The 21,623-nt window shown below is 46.4% G+C and overlaps 1 protein-coding gene across 1 annotated transcript; it reads right to left on the reverse strand.

Annotated features, from left to right (window-relative positions):
* Positions 1-14,825: 14,825 nt before the first annotated feature.
* On the reverse strand, positions 14,826-20,985 carry ZNF653 (zinc finger protein 653). Its single transcript, XM_030195286.1, has 9 exons — positions 20,680-20,985; positions 19,158-19,201; positions 18,490-18,699; positions 17,600-18,151; positions 17,191-17,407; positions 16,591-16,699; positions 16,315-16,429; positions 15,926-16,025; positions 14,826-15,481 (listed from the first exon to the last, which is right to left on the reverse strand). Exons 1-9 carry the CDS (start codon positions 20,937-20,939, stop codon positions 15,304-15,306), a joined length of 1,785 nt encoding a protein of 594 aa, XP_030051146.1. The 5' UTR covers positions 20,940-20,985; the 3' UTR covers positions 14,826-15,303.
* Positions 20,986-21,623: the final 638 nt, after the last annotated feature.

Genomic DNA, 21,623 nt, shown 5'->3' on the forward strand with positions numbered 1-21,623 from the left:
ATCACTGCCCAAATAATGCCCCCCCCCCCACACACACACACACTCTGTTGACATGTTTAGGAGCTTGGTACAGAAATACCGTGGAGAGTTTGTTTCAGCTTAATAGGAAGGCATTGATTAGTTAGTAATTTAATGGTTTCCAAAGCATTTGACATGGTGGGGCAGGTTAGATGCAGTCTAAGTGGTGTTGCTGTTTAATATTAACCAAAATATTATAATGCCTCTATATCGCTCCACGGTGCAACCTCAAATTCAGTATTGCCAATTCTGGTCACTCTATCTCAAAAAAAAAAAAAAAAAAAAGATGTAGCATAATTAGAAAAGGTTCAAAGAGGAGCGACCAAAATGATAAAGGGGATGGAACTCCTCTCATATGAGGAAAGGCTAAAGAAGTTAGGGCTCTTCAGCTTGGAAAAGAGACGGATGAGGGGAGATACGATTGAGGTCTACAAAATCCTGAGTGGTGTAGTAGAAGCAAATCGATTTTTTACTCGTTCCAGAAGTACAAAGACTTGGGGACACTCGAGGAAGTTACATGGAAATAAATAGGAGGAAATTGTTTCACTCAAAAGAAAAGTTAAACTCTGGAACTTGCTGCCAGAGGATGTGGTTAGTGTATCTGGGTTTAAAAAGGGTTTGGACAAGTTCCTGGAGGAAAAGTCCATCATCTGCGATTGAGACAGACATGGGGAAGCCACTGCTTGCCCTGGGATTGGTAGCATGGACGTTTGCTACTACTTGGGCTTCTGTCAGGTACTTGTGACCTGGATTGGCCACTGTTGGAAACAGGATACTGGGTTGGATGGGCCATTGGTCTGACCCATTATGGCAATGATTATACTCTTAATACGACAGAAGGTGTGAATGATACATCAGTATCATACAATAATTTAGATTTTAGCCATCTTGGAGTCTTCTCTCAAATCTCCAACAGGGCTACCCTTCCTCAAGGAAAGTGACAAGATTAACATAATGAAGTTCTACTTCCTCAGTAGAACTGTTTTCTGTTTGGATTTCCTGATACCTGTCAAACGATAGAGGCCTGTAAGAAAATTCTCTAAACCGAAGCCCTGGAAGTTTGCAGTCAGGCTACTTTCTTCTTAAAATTCCCTTGTAGATGTTTGGTGACTTACTGGGGGTTAAATTTGCTTTCTTGGATGCTTTGCAGCTTGAGGATTTCCTTAAGCATAAGTGAGAATATTTTCTGCTATTTGGTTTCCTATAAATTGCTCAATTTGTGGGTGGTGATATGTTCTAATTAACTTTGAGCTCTTCGCTTCATCACCAGACATATTTTTTCTTTCCTGCTCTCAGTGTCCTTGATGGAGGCTGCATCATTTGTTTTTACTTACTGTAATAGATTGTACATACTATCTTCTTATAAGGTCTGCTGATGGTATTAAGACCTGTATTTTTTTTTAAATGTTATAAAAAAAAATTAGAAATAGAAACAGCTCCTGTACTGAGAAAAATCCCAAAGAAAAAAAAATTATAGGTCCATCAAGTCCAGCATCCCGTTTCCAACAGTGGCCAATCCAGATCACAAATACCTGGCAAGATCCCAGAACAGTAAAATAGATTTTATGCTCTTTATCCTAGAAATAAGCAATGGATTTTCCCAAAGTCCATCTTAATAATGGATTATTCTTTTAGGAAGTTATCCAAACCTTTCTTAAACCCTGCTAACTGCTTTTACCACATTCTCAGGCAATGAATTCCACAGTTTAAATTACTACTACTTATCATTTCTAAAGCACTACTAGACGTACGCAGCGCTGTACACTTGAACATGAAGACCACAGTCCCTGCGCGACAGAGCTTACAATCTAATTAGGACAGACAAACAGGACAAACAAGAGATCAGGGAATATTGAAGTTACACACTGAGTAAAGAAATATTTTCTCAAATTTGTTTTAAATTTAACAGCTTCATTGGGTCCCCCCTAGTCCTAGTATTTTTGGAAAGGGGAAACAAAATGAAGAAAAGAGAGAACATCAAAGATTTCTCACATAATGAGCCAGATCAGAGATGAAACACAGAAAACTGTAAGCAGATAAAGACCTTATGGCCTATTTAGTCTGCCCATCCATGCCATCTATTCTCCTCAACACTCCCTTACAGATCCTATGGACCAGTCCCAAACTCTCAAATTCAGATACTCTTCATCTCCACCAGGAGGCTGCGCCACAAATTTACCACCCTTTCCGAGAAGAAGTCTGACACCCAACTGGTAAGAGGAAAGATTCAGGGGAAAAAAGCGATAGGTCATGCATTTTCAACCCCAACAATCAGCGTAAAATGACCAGGCAAAATGACCCAAAGAATCCTTGGTCTCAGTCCATCCTGTGGCAGCAGGTAATGAAACTAGGTGTGCTAAGGGGGCATCCTGTACTGTCACACCATCCATGCAGATCTGCGACCCTTAAATCAGAAGAGAAATGCAAGTTTTTAAAAGGGTGTTTAAATGCTATGTCAGCTGTTTTAAATCGATCACTAATCCACCTGGTGCTCTGAAGGGCTGAGCCTGGCAGCACCCAGCTAACAGCAGGTCTCATTAAACATTTACAGCAGCTAATGTGGTGGTAATTGAGAGGAGCATGCACAGATTGCAAGCTTTCTTCACTCTGCATGGTGCTGAAGTGGAAAGCAGGGATTTGATCCAGGCCTCATACACCATCAGTACTAGGACTGTCCCTTCAGCACCTACAGAGGGGCTTAAACCTTGTCATGAACACCCCAGAGTGTACCAAGTACAGATCAAAATACTCCGACATGAGAATGCTTTTTACACCTTTTATTTTCTGGATCTTAAAATCTGTGCAAAGGTGGTTTCACCGAGGGGAAGTTAAGGGCCCGCTATCATCTGATCAAAACCAGACCGCTTCTGGGAGGTTCTCGAGCTCCTTTCAGTTTCGTCCACTGCTGTTCTACTTCCTTCAGCTCTTCTCATCCAACCAACTGTTCCTTGAGAAATTCCATCTCGGCAAAGTTAGTTCTCTTGAAATCTAGGACCTTCCATCTCGAATAAGCCCTCTCATGCTTTGTCTTAATATTGAACCACTCGGTGAACACTAGATGCCAAATGATCTCCCACAGTAACATCAGAAACGCGTTTGTAAGCACAAGGACTAGAACAGCTCCATCCCGCTTCGGTTCCGTCACCCACTGCTGAAACAATTCATCCTGTAGAGAATGCAAGATCCCTTTGCTTTTTAGTCGACCCCACAGCAGGGACGCCCCAATCGACATCCGGCATATTAATTCACCTATTAGTAGTATTTCCTCTTTCCTAGTCTATCTTATGGATATCTTCTATTAAGTCATTTGTTCTGACTGTGAAGGTGACCTGCATATTACACCAATGTAAATACATTTTCCTTTCCCTCTTGCCAGTTTAACCCACTTGAAGTCTTTGTAGATGACAACAGAAATAAACTGGAGGGAACCCATCATTCAGTGAACAGCAAAAGCAATGGCACAGTTTCTAACACTCCTAAGGAGGGCAGGAGGGATGGGAAAGATGGGAAGGAAGCAAGCAAACCACTAACTGCTCATTGAAAGACCAGAACCATGAAGGACAGATGCTCCGAGACTGCAGCAGTGGTGGTAGATTAATGCTTTCAGGATCCTCCTCCCAATGAAACATGAACAGCTGTGGCCCACTGGCCACCCTCACTGTCTGAGTCGCACCCTGGTTTGGATGCTAAAAGCCCACCTTTTTAGAGATGCTTTTACCTCCTGACCCCTATTTACTTGTTCAGTACCCATGTTAGGTTTATCATTCCCACCTTAAGTAATTCCCTTATTTGTCCCATTTATCCTGATTAGATTGTAAGTTCTGTCGAGCAGGGACCGTCTCTTACACGTTCAAGTGTACAGCACTGTGCACATCTAGTAGCACTACAGATATGCAGTGGTAAAAACAGCCTAAAAGAGCTGTAATGCAAAATACAAAGAGACCAGAGCTCAGAAAGACCTTTGGGCTCTTTACTGAGCACCCTGTTCCCTGGCAGAGAACCAGAACAGCCATCTCTATCCGTCTGGCAGACAAAGCATTCTTCAGTGTTCCTAAAACAGTCTGTCTCTCTTCCGCCAGCACCCCTCTCCCCCACATTCTCATCACACAGCCACCAACTCCAATCTATAGAGCATCAGAAAAAGCAATGAGCTGATGGGTCCAGAACCCCCACTTCCTCCCACCCAGAAAGATGAGAAAAGGTTTAACAAGCACAGGCAGAGATGCAAACACACCCCTTGCTGCATTTCTATCCTAAACGCTGCCAATAGCTGCAGGGCTGACCGGAGGTGGTGCACTCCCCGGGGGCCTGGAGGACGCTTCAGCCAGAGGACAGCGCAAGGTCAGCAGCACTGCAGAAGGCATATTACTAGCAGCCTGCACCAAGGGAAACAAGGAAAAATCAGCTTCATGTAGTGCCTTAAAGGCAACAAACAGCTGACTCTCTCCTCAATAAATCCAGCCCTTAACTCCCTCTACTATAAGGAACTTCTCTGCCCATCCCAGCTTTATCCGTTAGTACCTAGCCACCAAGGATATGCCATACTAATTCCAGGATGTACTCCTCATTCTCCACTCCTACCCTGGAGCCCCTCCTGCTATTCTTGTACTGAGACCTCCCAAATACTCCTGCCATGCAGCCCTCCTGCTATTCCAGAACTGAGACCCCCCCCCCCCAAACACACTTCTGCTCTGCAACCCTGTCATTCCAGTACCGAGACCACCCCCAACAGTCCTGCACTGCAGCCCCTCCTGTCATTCTATTACCAAGACCAACCTCCCAACACACCTGTCCAGCAGCATCCCATTATTCAAGTACCGAGACACTCCCCCCTCCCCCCAACACTCCTGCCCTGCAGTCCCTCCTGTTATTCCAGTACGGACACCTTCACACACATACAGCTCTGGCATTACACCCCATACGTGCCTCGCAGCACACCCTGCTATTCCAGTATCAAGAACCCTGCACAGAGTTTAGCCATTGCACCTCATTCCTGCCCTGCAGCACCCCTTATGCTCCACTAGGCAATCCTTCCCCCCACCCCACACTCCGTCTAATTTCAGAAGCAGCAGGATTAAAGGTGTGGGAACTAAGTCTGCATTTCTACTTCCTGTATATGAGGGGGTGTCAGAAGTGGGAATGGCTTTCACTGCTGCTGCCTGCCTTGTGATTTTTTTTTTTTTTTGGGGGGGGGGGGGTGTATAGGGGAGTTGTACCTCTCATTGTTCCTGCCTTTGTTACTGCTGAGGAGATTTTACATTTTTAGCTGAACAAAAGAACTTATCACTGTTTCTCAAAGGATGAAAAAACAAGAGCCAGAGAGCGGAGAAGGACCAGGGGCTGTGATATAATTATAACCAATAAGGTGACATTTCAAGCTCCCAGAGAAAGCAGAGCACATGCGCTCTGCACAAAATGTCAGAGTCTGTAATACCAGCTCACCAGGTCTGTAAGCCCATGCTTACACAGAAGCTGGGCTCATAATGCCAACACCAGGGTCCGTCGCTTCAGACTGGCATGCCGGCTGGAAGCTGCCTCTGCAGAGCACGTGATAGAGGGAGTGGTAGGAAACTGTCTGCATCCACATTCCCTTAAACGAGTGGCCCATCTACTGGGAAGAGGTGGGACTGCACTGAAAAGAATTTATGGTCCAGATGAGCCAGCCTATGCCTCTGCTTCCCTGATTAAGGTCTCGATACTGGTTTACATGAACAACAGAGAGCCAAGTTGTCTCTCTGAATCCACTGTCAGGAACCCTCTTTATTTCTCCATGAAGTTTGTGGTCTGCTCACAAAGCCCAGAGTGTTTAACAATTTTAAAAAACTGAACATGGCGCTAGAGATTCTTAGCTGTAATTCTTTGTTAAAATGTAGGTGTTCCTAGCCTGATGGTTCAGTGGCAGTGCTGTCCACAACCATGTGGCAATCAAGGCTTAATTCCCAGGTCAGGTCTCTTGGCTGCCCAAGGTCATCCAGGGCTGGGGATGCGGTGAAGGTGGCACACATTGTCCCTAGATAGGAAGCCTTGGTCACTGTGCAACAGCACCACCTGCTGGCTGGATTAAGAGCTCAGGACGTCAGGGCTCCCTGCAATGATTAGAGCATGTAAATTAGGAGGAAGTATCCCCAGGTAGCTGTGAATGTAGATGGCCTATCCTCTGTTCAAAGCGATCTGGCTTTAACTACAACCGAACTCACAAGCTCTCAGGACTGGTTCGCATTTCAGAACATTTTGGCATGGGTACAGCATGTGCTGCACGTTCCTTCTGTATAACAGACACCTGCAGATTGCGGGCCAGCGCACCTCCTGTACAAAACTCAAAGCAAGACGTTGGTTGCTGAAAGGGGCAGACTGCTTGTCCATGAGCAGGGAAAGCGTCTCGTCTCCTTTCAGGCCGGGGAACAGGCTGTTAACTCCTCCCTCAGCACTCTTCGATACCGGTCAGGACATCAAACTAGTACATATAAGAGCAGGGAATCCATGCAGCACACTGTCACACGGGACCAAGCTCAGTTTCTGCTCCTTGAGCTGCTTGGGGCCACTGCATTCTCAGCTTTCTGAACAGACTTAGGGATGCATTTGCCTCTGGTCCTGCAGACAGCTGCGAACTGGGGACCCCTGGCTGAGGATTAGCCCTGCTTTGGGGTGGGGGCAGGCTTTTGAAGAGGCCACATAAAAGTGGGGGAAAGACCTGTATGAAAATGGAGGAAATCTGCAGTATCAAGAGACCAAAAAGCAGAAGATCAAGCGTGGGTGTAGAAGAGAAGTTAGGTCTTACCTGATCATTTTCTTTCCATTAATCCTTCCCACTATTCTAGAACCTGTGGAATAGTTGTGTCCAATCAACAGGTGGAGATAGAGAACTGAAAACTGAGCTGAGACATATCTCTCTTGGTATCCAGTCCAGCTCCTCAGTATTTACTTAAACAAGATGTAAGGAGAAATTCAAAATAAACATAACAACCTTAACTCACTAACCTAACATTAACCAGAGCAAACACGTGTGGACCTCCATCTCTGGACAACTTGTAGAGAACAAGAGATATGCAGGAAGCACCATGCAAGGTGACCATCGTTATTTGACCCATTACTTTGCACTGACTAAACATCTCAGAAACCTCGTGTGGGGCTCTGAAATAGTGGGAAAAACTAATGGAAAGAAAATTATCACTTAAGATCTAATCTCTCCTTCCATTACGTAGCTTCCCACTAGTCCAAAACCTGTGGGATGTTCAAAAGCAATCCCTAGAATGGGTGGGATCCTGGCACTGCCACCCTGAAGACCAAAATACCAAAACTGGCTTCCAAGCATGTTGCAATGTCCACCCTGTGGTGCTTGGCAAAAGTATGCAGCAACCACCACATTGCCACCTTAAATATCTGCACAAGTAAGGTAGTCTCATCCTAGGGATGTCACTATATGCCTCGTAAAACGAGCCTGCGAGCCTGAGAAACTTGCTTCCTAGGAAGCAAATAAGCTGATGTTATAGTCTGCTTCAGCCCACTAGCAACTGTTGGCTTGGATACCATAAAGTCAAGCTTTTTTACCAAAAACAACAGTCGGTCTAATTTACAAAACTCATTTGTGACTTAGAATATCTGAAGAGGACTCTATGCACATGGAGAAGCTTCAAGGAAGAATACTGAGCCTCTTCGTCCCCTCTGTGAAAGGACAAAAGCTCCACAGATTGGTTGAGATGAAATGAAATGCAGATGCCACTTTGGAAGAAGGAATCATGTGCAGGGAGACCCTCACCAATGAAAAACAAAGAAAGGGATCCCGGACCAGATAGCCTGAAGTCACAAAACCCTACGTGCTGATGCAACAGCCACCAAGAACGCTATCTTAAGATCTTTCGAGAAGGCCTTCGAGAAGGAGGCGTTTGAAGAGCCCGAAGAACTAAATTAAGGTTCTATTCTGGTGACCTACTCCCTGGAAAAATAGAACGATATCCAGATGAGCCACAAGAGTCATCTGTGGTCAGCCCCTTAAACAGGCCAAAGTTGCAACCTGAACTTTTAGAGAACCAAATGCCAATCCTTTCTGAAGACCTGCTTGGAGAAATGCTAGGATGTGCGTGATCTAAGCAGAGAAAGGAGAAAAGTCCACACTCGGAACACCAGCCCTCGAACATCCTCTTGCATACGCCACGGACATAGAGCATTCCCAAGCCTGAAGCAAGGTAGCAATGACCGAATCAGAACATTTTCATCTCAACTGACCCCTTCGATGGCCAAGCAGTAATACCAAAAGGGGCATGGATCCTCCCATCAACACTGGACCTTACCTCAGTAGGCTGTGTACCTGCAGAAGACGGAAAGGACCCCCATTCAGCAGCTGAATCAGGTCTGCCTACCAAGGTCAATCCGGGACCCCAGTGCAATATGATTATTTTCAACCCACCGCCTACCGCAGAGAGAAGACATACGGTAGGATTTGTCTCCAGCCAAGGCCGAGTAAGGCATCGATCCCCATTGAGCCCGGTTCTTTCCAATGGCTGAAACACTTGGGAACTTTGGCATTCCTTTTCATCACCTTTGAGTCCAGAATTAAGAATCCAATTAGTCCACTATCAGCTGAAAACCCTAGCTGGATAGTTCCCATTCCCCTGGGTCTAAGAAGTGCCTGCAGATAAGGTCTGTCTCCATATTCAAGGACTCAGCGATGTGAGCTGCCGACAAGCAGAGAAGATTTTTCTCTGCCCAACTCATGAGGAAGGCCACCTCCACCAGACGGCTGCGGGTCCCACCTTGCTTGTTGATATAAGCCACAGTTATCGGAGAAAACCAAGGCCCCCTGCCAGAAAGGGAGCAAAGTCGCATAGGCATTCCGAACTGCCCTGAGCTTCAAGCGATTTACTGACCACTGTGACTCCAGTTCTGCCCAGGTGCCCTGTGCAAGATGGAACTTGCACTGTGTTTCCCAATCTTTCTGGCATCCGTTGTCACCACCTTCCACTGTGTTATCAGAAAGGAAGCTCTGACGGTCAAATTCCTAGGCGACAACCACCACTGCATGCTCCGTCTGGCAACCAGTGTCCAAGGACGATGGCCGTACTTTAGTGACACCGGAGACCAGAAGCTGAGAAGAGATTCCTGTAACGGCCACTATGAGCCCTTGCCCATGACACCATTTCCATTGCTACTGTCAATGACCCCAGAACCTGCACAAAGTCACCGACCCTGGGCCTGCCTTGACTGAGAAGATGAAGTCAGTTGAATTAGCTTTGACCTCCTGCGCTCCATGAGGAAAATCCTCTCCTGTGCTATAGCAAATAGAACACCCAGATACTCCAGTGTCAGCAATGGAGTTAGTCTGCTCTTCTTGAAATTGATCACCAGACAGCAGAAGATGGGCAATTTTGTCCATCGCCGCCCCACTGTCCAAATAGGATGACGCATGAAGGAGTCAGTCGCCAAGATATGGGTGAACTCTGATTCCCTGGCGCCAAAGTTAGGCCGCCGCTGCTGCCACCACTACCACCTTGGTAAATGTTCTTGAATCCCTGGTGAGTCCGAAGGACAAGCCCTGAACTGGAAGCGACAGTTCAGTACTGCAAAACATCGGATGCGGCAGCTGTATGGGTATATGCAAGTGCACCTCCTTGAGATGAGGGTGGAGAGAAATTCTCCCAGTTGATCAGAGGTTATGACTGCTGTTAATGTCTCCATGCAAAGTGGGACGCTCAGAGGCAATGATTTAGACTTTTGAGATCTAAGACTGGACGAAAGGTGCCTTCCTTCTTTGGGACAATGAATTAAACTGAGTTAGCCTTGTCCATGTTCGGCCTGGGAAACTGGAACAATGGCCCAGAGTGCCAGCAAGGAGTCTACAGTGGACTGAACCTCAACCACCTCGGCTCCCTTACGATTAGGAGAATGCAAGAAGAGAGGTGGGAGAACTCCAACTTGTAACCTTCTGCAAGAATGTGCTGGGATCGCTGCTTTTTAATATATTTATAAATGATTTAGAGATGGGAGTAACTAGCGAGGTAATTAAATTTGCAGATGACACAAAGTTATTCAAAGTCGTTAACTCGTGACAGGATTGTGAAAAATTACAGAAGGACCTTACGAGACTGGGAGACTGGGCAGCTGAATGGCATATGACGTTTAATGTGAGCAAGTGCAAGGTGATGCATGTGGGAAAAAAGAACCCGAATTATAGCTACGTCATGCAAGGTTCCACGTTAGGAGTTACGGACCAAGAAAGGGATCTGGGTGTCGTCGATAATACACTGAAACCTTCTGCTCAGTGTGCTGCTGTGGCTAGGAAAGTGAATAGAATGTTGGGTATTATTAGGAAAGGTATGGAAAACAGGTGTGAGGATGTTATAATGCCGTTGTATCGCTCCATGGTGCGACCGCACCTTGAGTATTGTGTTCAATTCTGGTCACCGCATCTCAAGAAAGATATAGTAGAATTGGAAAAGGTGCAGCGAAGGGCGACTAAAATGATAGCGGGGATGGGGCGACTTCCCTATGAAGAAAGACTAAGGAGGCTAGGGCTTTTCAGCTTGGAGAAGAGACGGCTGAGGGAGACATGATAGAGGTATATAAAATAATGAGTGGAGTGGAACATTTGGATGTGAAGCGTCTGTTCACGCTTTCCAAAAATACTAGGACTAGGGGGCATGCGATGAAACTACAGTGTAGCAAATTTAAAACAAATCGGAGAAACATTTTCTTCACCCAACGCATAATTAAACTCTGGAATTTGTTGCCGGAGATCATGGTGAAGGCGGTTAGCTTGGCAGAGTTTAAAAAGGGGTTAGACGGTTTCCTAAAGGACAAGTCCATAAACCACTACTAAATGGACTTGGGAAAAATCCACAACTCCAGGAATAACATGTATAGAATGTTTGTACGTTTGGGAAGCTTGCCAGGTGCCCTTGGCCTGGATTGGCTGCTGTCATGGACAGGATGCTGGGCTCGATGGACCCTTGGTCTTTTCCCAGTGTGGCATTACTTATGTACTAACCCACTAGTCTGACGTGATTTTGGCACACTTCTCTCAAAATTCCTGAAGATGTCCTCCTACCAGAGGAAGAGAAGAGTGGACCAGCCTTGCATCATTGCAAAGATCTGGAGGCATTGGGCACTCTAGTTGACTGACAAAACTTCCTGTCCGCATGAAAGACTGGTGTGCCTGAAAGCAGGACTTCTGGCCATATTGCTGATGGCCAGGTCGGTATAGTCTGTCTCAAAATCAAGACTGAGAACCCCCTGAAGATGGGCGACCAGAGGCTTTGGGCTTATCCTCTGGCAATCGCTGCGGCTTAGTTTCCCCCCAATTTTCGCCATGCTACCGAGATCTTCTCCAAACAGCCACTTGTCCCAAAAGTGCAGTTTAACTGGACATGACAGACATTGCATCTGCTGCCCAATGGCACAACCAGAGTTGTTGACGTGCCATGACAGCTAAAGACATACTGTGGACCGTAACATGTCATAAATAGCATCCACCATGGCCAAACCCACTTTCAGCTGGCGTTATGGTGCCCATCTTGCGTTGACTACTGCTGCCGCTGCTTCAGGCATATCCTTGCCATGAACGAGCTACACACTGTCTCTTGAATGCCCAAAGAGACCAGGTCAAAGGCTTGCTTCAGCGAGCCTTCTACCTTCCTTTACTGTAGGTCTTTTATTTATTTAGTTAGTAGGATTTATTTACCGCCTTCTTGAAGGAATTTTAGGGCAATGCCCCCTTCCACTGGTAAGATGATCGTTAGTCACTGTTGTAATCAGGGAGCCCACCCTAGGAAGTTGCAACTTTTCTCCTCCAGATCTAAAGGGTAGAGGCGAGCCATGGTTTTCCCCACTCAGTGCCGTGTCCGGTGAACCCGTTCTGCTGTAATCAGGTCCTGAATGTCTAGATGCATCAGGAAGGCCTTAGAAAGATCCTCTAAGCCCACTCATGATCGATGAAAATGGAACTCCTCATACCAAAGCAGGTGGCTTCTCAATGGACAGCACTGCCAGTACATCAGAAATAAGAGTACTGAGCTCATTCTCCTCCTCCTCAGGAGGAAGCTCTCCCTTCTCTAAGGGCTCCTTCAACAATGGTTCCTCTTAATAGACTGAGGCCACGTCAGATAAGGAAGGAGAACATAAGTGTTGCCATACTGGGACAGACTGAAGGTTCATCAAGCCCAGTATCCTGTTTCCAACAGTAGTCAATCCAGGTCACAAGTCCCTGGCAAGATCCCAGAACAATCAAACAGATTTTATGCTGCTTATCTTAGGAATATAAAAAAATAATAATAAACGGCTTTGATTTTCTCCTCTACTCCTTTTTCAAACTAGCAAAACTAAACATAGGAGAATATCACTAGAAACACTTGTATACTATAAACGAGGTAGTCTCTCATATCATTACTCACGGCTACTATTCACATCACTCCCGTGGTGAATCTATGCTCGTACATTAAAATCTAATCATTGACTCATACCTCCCCCATCCTATATTCTTATTCTCTACAATAGAGTTATCATACTATATATTCCCGAGACACTTAGCTTATAACTGGTGTGCCTGTATGCCCTGTTTCGTAACGCTTCGTCAAAGGGGACTCCCACACCGTTTACCTATTGTGTGTCTCATCGTAGCTAGATTAGCTACGATGAGACACACAATAGTTAAACGGTGTGAGAGTCCCCTTTGACGAAGTGTTGCAAAACAGGCACCTGTCGGGGCATACAGGCACACCAGTTAGAAGCTAAGTGTCTTGGGAATACAATATAATATGATAACTCTATTGTAGAGAACAAGAATATAGGATGGGGGAGGTATGAGTCGATGATAGATTTTAATGTACGAGCATAGATTCACCACGGGAGTGATATGAATAGTAGCCGTGAGTAATGATATGAGACTCTACCTTGTTTATAGTATACAAGTGTTTCTAGTGATATTCTCCTATGTTCAGTTTTGCTATCTTAGGAATAAGCAGTGGATTTTATGGACTTTTCTGTTACGAAATTATCAAAACCTTTTTAAAACCCTGCTAAGCAAACTGTTTTTACTACATTCTCTGGAAATGAATTCCAGAATTTAATTACACATCTAGTGAAGTAATATCTTCTCCAGTTTTATTTTAAATTTACTACTTAATAGCTTCATTACATGCCCCCTAGTCCTAGTATTTTTGGAAAGAGTAAACAGGCGATTCACGTCTACCCATTCCACTTCACTCATTTTAAAGACCTCTATCATATCTCTCCATGACCATGTCTTCTCCAAGCTGAATAACCCTAGGCTCTTTAGACTTTTCTCATAGAGAAGTCATCCCATCCCCTTTATCATTTCGTCGCAACTCTCTGTACCTTTTCTACTTCCGATATATCTTTTTTGAGATGTGGTGACCAGAATTGCAAGTATTTGGGGTGCAGTTGAACCATGGAACAATCCAAAGGCATTATAACATTCTCATTTTTGTTTTCCATTCCTTTCATAATAATTCCTAATAGTCTACTTGCTTTCTTAGCTGCCGCAGCACACTGAGCATAGGGTTTCAACATATCAGCAACAACGACGCCAAGATCTCTTTCTTGGTCGGTGACTCCTAACGTGGAACTTTGCATTACGTACCTATAGTTCAGGTTCCTCTTTCTCACATGCATCACTTTGCACTTGCTCACATTAAACGTCATCTGCCATTTAGACGCCCAGTCTCGTAAGGTCCTCTTGTAATTTTTCACAATCCTCCCGCGATTTAACTACTTAGAATAACTTTCTGTTCTCAGCAAATTTAATTACCTCACTAGTTACTCCCATCTCTAGATCATTTATAAATATGTTAAAAAGCAGCGGTCCCAGCACAGACCCCTGGGGAACCCCACTAATTACCCTTCTCCATTGAGAATACTGACCATTTAACCCTACTGCTGGAGGTCTAAACGAGATCTCTTAGAAGCCAGAGGTGCAGCAGGGTGAGAAACTGAAGCACCTTGCAGAAACGCTGACTGTCCTTGCTTCATAAATAGGAGTACTGTGAGAGCAATATAAACTCCACAAAAACAAAGATCCCGATGTTGCTGAATGCTGTCAGGCCCTGAGGCTGTAAAATGCCGGCTATGCTCTGCACGTGATCAGCCAGAGGTTGCTTCTCACTGCCAGTCAGCCCTGACAAAATGGTGCCCATTCCCGCACTCTCCTGTATCAAACTGCACACTGGCCCTGTCAGAAAACCCAAAGTCCCCAGCATATTCAGATGGTGCACCAAATCAGCCGCAAAACACCAATTAACTGCCTCAGCTACTAAACCTTAGTCAGACTTACCGCTGCCGGCTGCTCCCCCCAAGCTCACAGTCTCCACAAGTCTTACTCCAGATGAGAAAGGCTCAGGACCGATACTCTGTCCCATGCTCTCCAGAAAACCTCTTTCCTTCTTTTTTTTTTTAAGATTGTTGTGCTGGAAAAGGAGAGCTCCACAGGAAACAGGGGAGAGGTGAAGAGAGGGAATTAAATTAATGGGGCACCAGACACAGAAATCTGCAGGCCTCCAAATGACTCTGCAGACTCAAGCCAGGCGCAAATCACTCAGAACCAGAGGGTTGAGAAGTGTGTCCATCCACCTGCTGGAGGTAGAAAATACTGAGGAGCTGGACTGGATGCCAAGAGAGAGATGTCTCAGGTCAGCTGGAGATAGAAAATACTGAGAAGCTGGACTGGATGCCAAGAGAGAGGTCTCAGCTCAGTTTTCAGGTCTATCTCCACCTGCTGGCTGATGGACACAACTATCCCACAGGTTCTGGGGTAGTGGGAAGCTACGTAATGGAATTTGTGTTCTCACATGCTACAGCAATCCACAAACACTAGGCTGTTTAATAGTTGAGGATCTTTCCATTTGTTAATGTGTGTGTGCAAGTGCTTTCATTCCACACAAAGTTCACCCCCCATCTCTTCCCTGTTCCAGCATCTGGAGCCTCACCCTGGCACCTCCATCTGCTTGGACAACAAATGTCTCTCAGTTAGGGGCAAAAGCCATCTTCCACAATGGCAAGTCCAGAACTCCAGGCAGCCCGACACCCCACCCCCTCAGATCCAAGACGTGGCCACATGGCTCAGTTCAAACCACGCAAAGCGTGTTCAGTCCCGACTGGCTCTCCCCATATCAAGTCGAGGGTCCTCACTTCAAGAAAACTAGTTCAGGCTCTCCCCAACATTAAGGGAGCATGAGAAGGAAAAGGAACAAAGGTCCCCTGCAGTTTAAACCAGGCAAAAATAAATAAACAAAAATTCTTTCTATTATATAATGCGGACAAAGCCGAGAGCAGTCAGCCTCAGGGGGGCTTGGGATCGGGATGGCTTTTCAGTTTGTGAAATTTAACGCTGTCTAGCTTCTCAAAGGGTTTTCCACAATGCTCGCAGGTAAAGTTGTACTGAACCTCTGTTACATGTTTCTTCATGTGCCAGTTCAAAGACGCCCGCTGCCGGCACTGGTAGCCACAGATCTCACACCTGAGAGAGAGAGAGAGAGAGAGAGAGAACGAATCAGCCAGCAACCCTGAAGCCACAGGTCTCATACCTGTCAGGAAAGGTATGAGACCTGTGGAGTGCAGTACATTTCACTGACCCAGCAGCAGATGTGCAAGAGGCTGGTGAAAGCATCCAAGCTCACACTCGACACTAAGCACAAATAATGCCATCCGAAACCTTCAACAGCCTTTTTCCAGGATGGATACTTTTACTGGCTCCTGGACTACAAGACGAGGTATGTGTGCTTACAGAACCAGCTTCTCTATAAGATAGGACAGCTGCTGCTGCTCAAGAGACCATTTCTATCGAGTGAAGGATCATGTAATTTCTGAACCAGTGAAAAAGCCTGCAAGCCTCACCTGCAGAACAGACACTGGAAACATCTTTCTGCCCGAGTCATATGTCACGGAAGGGTTTTGGACTTACTGTAGAGGCGTCTCGCCTGTATGTGTCCTTCGATGAACCTCTAGGTGGTTTTTCCTCTTGAAGGATTTCCCACAAGTCTCACAGATAAATTCCCGCACACCTGCGGTGAGAAAGGAAGCAGGAAAGTGCAGGAAACTGCTCACAGGCCACATCCATCCAAAACATCAAGGGTGTGTCTCTATGCCCTAAGACTTGCACTGTGAATCATGCAAACCCTGAACCGTGAATTTTCTGCTTTCTTATTTTAGGCATAAGGGCTCAAAGCCTCCTATGATATACCGGGCTCTCATTCACCTGATCCCTAAAACACATACTGGAAATGGGAAGAGATGCCCAGGATCGAGATAAGAGCACAGGTAGTCTCTGCTGAGTGAATAAAAGGCAGGTACCTGAGTGAATGATCATGTGTCGCCGCAGGTGATTGGATAAATAAAACTTCTTCCCACAACCTGGGTGTGGACAGACTTTCGTTTTCCCTTTCCGATGCACAAGATTAACGTGATTCTGGGGAGAAAGACGACAAAACGCGCACCATTAAATACTGCTACTAAAAAAACACACAGCCCCTGAAGCAGGGCAGATACAGCACAGGCAGCAGCGGTGCAATCTTCATTCACACACTGCACCCCCAGCGCAGGGCAGTGCAAGCTGAGTCAAAGCATTACCTGGAAGCTGCTGAGAGCTACATAGACTTGGCTGCAGCCTTCATAAGGGCAATGAAACATTTCCAACATGCCATCGATATCTGCCACTTGACCTCGTCTGCTCCTCCGCCTGTAGGAAATAGGCATGTTAAAGCTGGTGAAGGATGCCTTTCTGTGATCCCAGGCAAACTGACGCTACTAGGCAGGAGCGGCCAGAATATGTGGGCAAGCGGGCCCCAAGCCAGGGGCTACCACACTGCCTTTAGAAGTCCATCTGTGAGCATGCACACAGAGAAGGGTGAGGAAAGGGCGCCAAAAGCAATACTAGCCCTGGACACCATTTTGTCCGGCCATTGCCCAGGTTACAAGTCTTTCCTTAGGCCTCATGCAGGCTAAAAACTTTCAGAATTGTTTTCCTGCTTAAGTGCATCACGGTATGAAATCCCACCTCAACTCCTTTCCCCACCCCTGACCTCTCTACAGCACAACTGACCTGCACTTCTCCACCAGCTACAAGTGTCATATTGCTTCCCCCATTCCTACAACACTCCAGAACTCCTGTTGGCCAGTCCCTAAACACTACAGCACCAATTCTTCCCATCAAATCATTTCAGTACTCACTTCCCCGTCTCTTTCGGAATCTCGTAAACAATTGCTGACATTTGGGGAGTCTCGCACTCATCCATGGCAGGCTCCAGGCTCTCTGTGGCTGCCTCTGGCCCATCAGGCTCCTCAAACATCTCTTCCTGCGCAAGCTCGAGGGAAGGCGATGTGGCCAGGGCTGCGAGACCCTCTTCCTCTTTAGCTTCCTTTCTGAGGACATATGGCTCTTTCCTCCCTAGCACCAGAGATCATAATTAAACCAGAACCTCACGCCATCCCCCCTCACAATGTTAACACAAACACACATATAGGCCCAGCACGTACTGCAGCACAAGCCTCCCTCACACATAGTTTTTCTGTTCTCAGCCAATGCGAGTGTTGAAATTATCTAAGTAAGAGGAAAAGAGCTGACTTTCTAACAAAGCACCTGCGCTGGTCTCTGAATCCTCTGTTCTGCCTGTCTGTTCATCTGCAGGGACGATCGTGCTATCTGGGTCCATCTGCGTGTATTCAGTGACTCCCTCTATTACACTGCAGGGAACAGTGTCCCCTCCAGTACTGGTGACATTCAGGTGAATCCCTTCGGCCGTCAGGGCCTCGTATCCGGGTCCAGCGATGATAATGACTTGTGACCCTTGCACCATGCCCTGCATCGGACAGCTGGCCACCATCTCCCCCAAAGTCTCCTGGTTCATACCGTCAAACAGACTACCATGGCCTGAACTGACTTGTACCGGCACACACACCACCGTCTCCATGCCCTCGGGGGGCTCCTGGCGAACCCTCGAGTCTTGTCCACTGCTCAGGCTTTCCAGCTGTTGCTCAGAGGGAAGATGCAGGCCTTCTGGGTCCAGTAAGTCTGCACTGGCATGTTCCTCCAAGCACTGAACCTGGTGAGTTTCAGAGTGCGGTGGCTCCTCCGACTCGGAGCTGGAACTTTCTTCTGAAGACCTGGAGCTTCCTGCCCCGATGCCTTGAACTGTGGGGTAGTAGAGAAGAGAAGCGGGTGAGCGTACACTCCCACAGCTGTGGTCTCTCAACCAGACATACACACACTCAAGAGAATCCCTGTATTTAACGTTGTAAAAACTAATACATTGAATGTGTTACAAAAATAAAAAAATAAAGACATCACAAAAAATACACTCACAAAAAACAAAACAGCAAAACAAAACCCAAACATTAAAAACCACCCCACAAAACACACATCCTGTTCCAAATGATCATCAGAAGCCTGCCCAGAAGGCAAACTACTCAGCCCAGTGAGCTATGCAAGAGATATGGGGCGAGGTGTGTGCATACAAGTCCCCTCCTCACCTCTATCGCTCTCAGAATCGCTCAGCGGTTTCAGTGGTGAGTGGAGGTCCTGGAAGTAACGATGGCCAGCCTCGCACTGCCAGATAGCTGTGGTGTACAGACCAAAGGTGGGGTCCAGCTCCGAGAGCAGTGGCTCAAAGGGGCACCGGTTCCTGTGATCCTCGTACCAAATTACCAGGTTCTTCACGCAGTTGACATTCCGTTTCCGGCCTAAGGAGGAGAGTGTAGCATAAGCAATGCGCCTTGCCTCCTGTAACAACTGACGGGTGCTGGTCTACCTAACCCATGTAAGAGCCTTGTAACTCTCTCTAGCCATCCTGCGGGCTGAATCCTATGGAGTTAATAGGTTTTGCCCAGCATAGTACAAACTGCAGGACAGCTGGAGCAGTGCAAAGTGATTATAAAGAGGCAGCTGAAGGCCGCAGTAAAAGTTAACAGAAACACTGCAGACATGAGAAACCCAGTAAAACAATTTGCAGAGCATACAGAGCAATCATTACATCACCCTCATAACCCCAACCCCCACAGTCAAGAAAAGATAACATCCAAAAGCAGAGGCAGAGTGCCCTTACTCTCTCAGCTGTGTGGTCACTCAGGCACCATGCCAGTGAACAAAACAAAGTATGACTAAGCGATTGCAGTCCCATCCTTAATGCTAGCTCACTCACGTTTCCTGCGCTTGGATTTCTTCGGAATCTGCTCCCAAGGTTGCCTGAAACGAATCATATACCAAGGAGATAAGAAAATACATGGCTGAAAGAACAACCAGCTCACCACAAATCTTGCTGTCTCTCACCCATCTCTGGCCTGCTCACTGCTCCTCATTTAGGGAAGGGAGGTAGGGCAAGGGAGGGACCTAGGTGGGTGATGAGAGAATGCAGGATCTTTCTTTCATTACCCCTTCCAATTAACTCTTCCACCAGCCTGCTCACTGACCCTTCTCCAGAGAGATAATAATGAGGTGGAGGGGAGAGGTATGGCAGGGTTTTCTCTTATTCCTCCAACTCACCCATATGCTCTTTTCCCCCAAGGAAATTAAGTGTGAAGTGGAATGGGGGGGGGGGGGGGGGAAGTTCCTCTCTTTCTTTCAACAAGATGAGGCAGGAGATAGCATATGTTGGGGTGAAGGTATAAGAAGGGTGTATGAACATACCTTTGTATGTGGTGGGGGGTTCGAGTTTAATAGCGCTTGATATATTGTTCTTAAAGCAGCTGTCAGAGAGGTTTACAGTAAATATAAACATAAGTGAAACAGAACAGAACTACAAATTTCATAGAACACAAGAGGGAGATCAGAACCGTTTTTAACTCAGATCTTACAAAAGTCCGATTTCCCCCTCAGTGATGTTCACTCGATCGTCCTATCCCTGGGTTGGATGAAGGGGAGGATTTGTTGCTGCGGTTGGGCATAGTGGGTACAAGATTGACATTCGTGTCACGATGGAACCAACCAACAACCCTGGCCTGGAAGGTGGCAGTGGAAAAGCTTTATAGCTGGTATATGTATCGTTTGACAGAACTCAAGTACTTCTGTTTTGAAAAGAGATAGAGAAGATTTCAAGAATGGAGAACTGCAACCTTTTGATATGTGCCAATGCAAAAGTGGGGTGAGGGATATCTTCTGATTATGGTTGGGGGGGAAGGGATAGTTGATGTTTTTTGTTGTGGGTTGAGAATTTTCTATGATGCTTGTTAATACAAGCATTGAAGAAGACACATGTACTGCCAGATGTTGCGATTTTGGACTACTTCTTATACTTGAAGTTTTTATTTTGTTTTATGAAAATATAAAAAAGAGAGAAGGGTGTATGAAATGAATGTAGTGGGGTGGATGCATTCAGATATGTACAGAGTGTATGGCGTGGAGGGCACACAGTGGGGTGTGCGACATGTAAATAGGTGCATGCAGTGACTGGGTTACGTCTACATGCACCGGGGCAGGTTGTGTGCATGCAGGATTTGTAGGGGTGGCGTATGGTGGTCTGGGATGGGGTGTCTCACCCCCTGCGTGCCTCCCACTGCTGGGGTGGGGGAGTGCATAGGTCTATGATAAGAAAGTATAATAAGTGTGGAGAGAGTCTGTGTCTCACCCCCCTGCTGCTTCTGCAGAGAGATGAGGTGGGGTGTGGAGGGGCTGGGCTGGGGGTGTATAATGTGTGGGAGTCTGGGATGGGGGTGTATGAGTCTCACCCCCTGTGCGCCTCCCGCTGCTGCTTCTCCAGAGAGATGAGGTAGGCCGCCAGTTTGGCATCGCTCCAGCCGCTCTTCCTGCGGAGCTGCACCCAGGGCCCGTGCGCTTCACCCAGGTACACGCGCCTGACGTCGTACTTCTTGCGGGACTCCAGGCGGCGCCGGGCCCGATCCGTGTCCGTCAAACGTGGTCTACCTCGGGCCTTCCTCCCGCCCCCGGGCTCCTCCTCATCCTCAGCGAGGCCTCGGTGTTCCGCCATTCTCCCGGCCGGAAAAGTCTGAGGCTGAGCCGAGGAGGGGACGCTTTTCACGCCCACCCGCGCTTGCGATTATTGCCGGAAATGACGTTAAAGACTGACCAGCCACTTCCAGAGAAGCGAATACGGCATTACGTCAAAAGGTTGAAGCTGTTTGGATTAGTCTGTTTCCGCTTCCCTGCACAGCTATGGCTCTGTGTACACTCAAAACAAAGCAAAGGCAAACAAACCAACCTAGGATTTGCTGCATCCACTTTGTCCTTCTTTATTGTTGGTGGCATTTTTCACTTATATTTTCAAGTAAGCCTGCTTGTGCAGCATACGGATGTACACAGAGAAAGCATAATAATGGAATACTTTCCATAGGTTGAGTAGTAATTTGCTATAAATCATAATCAGCGTATTATTTGAAGGGGCTGGTTATTATAGAGATCCCCCCTAACACATGTATTCATGCAGACATTTTTTTCTCCTGGTAAAGCACCACTAAAACTGACCTCATGTTATGAAAATCAGGTGCTTAACATTTAAAGTTTCTATTTATTTCTTTACTTATTTATGACATTTCTATTCCACATCCAACATTAAGTAGGTTGAAACCTGGGAGCATTAACCAAATACGAACACAATTATAATGCTAATTAATAAGTTTTGGATGTTACTAAATTCTATTATTTTGCCTCTCTG

Source organism: Microcaecilia unicolor, chromosome 3, assembly GCF_901765095.1.
Source record: "Microcaecilia unicolor chromosome 3, aMicUni1.1, whole genome shotgun sequence".
Lineage (NCBI taxonomy): Eukaryota > Metazoa > Chordata > Amphibia > Gymnophiona > Siphonopidae > Microcaecilia > Microcaecilia unicolor.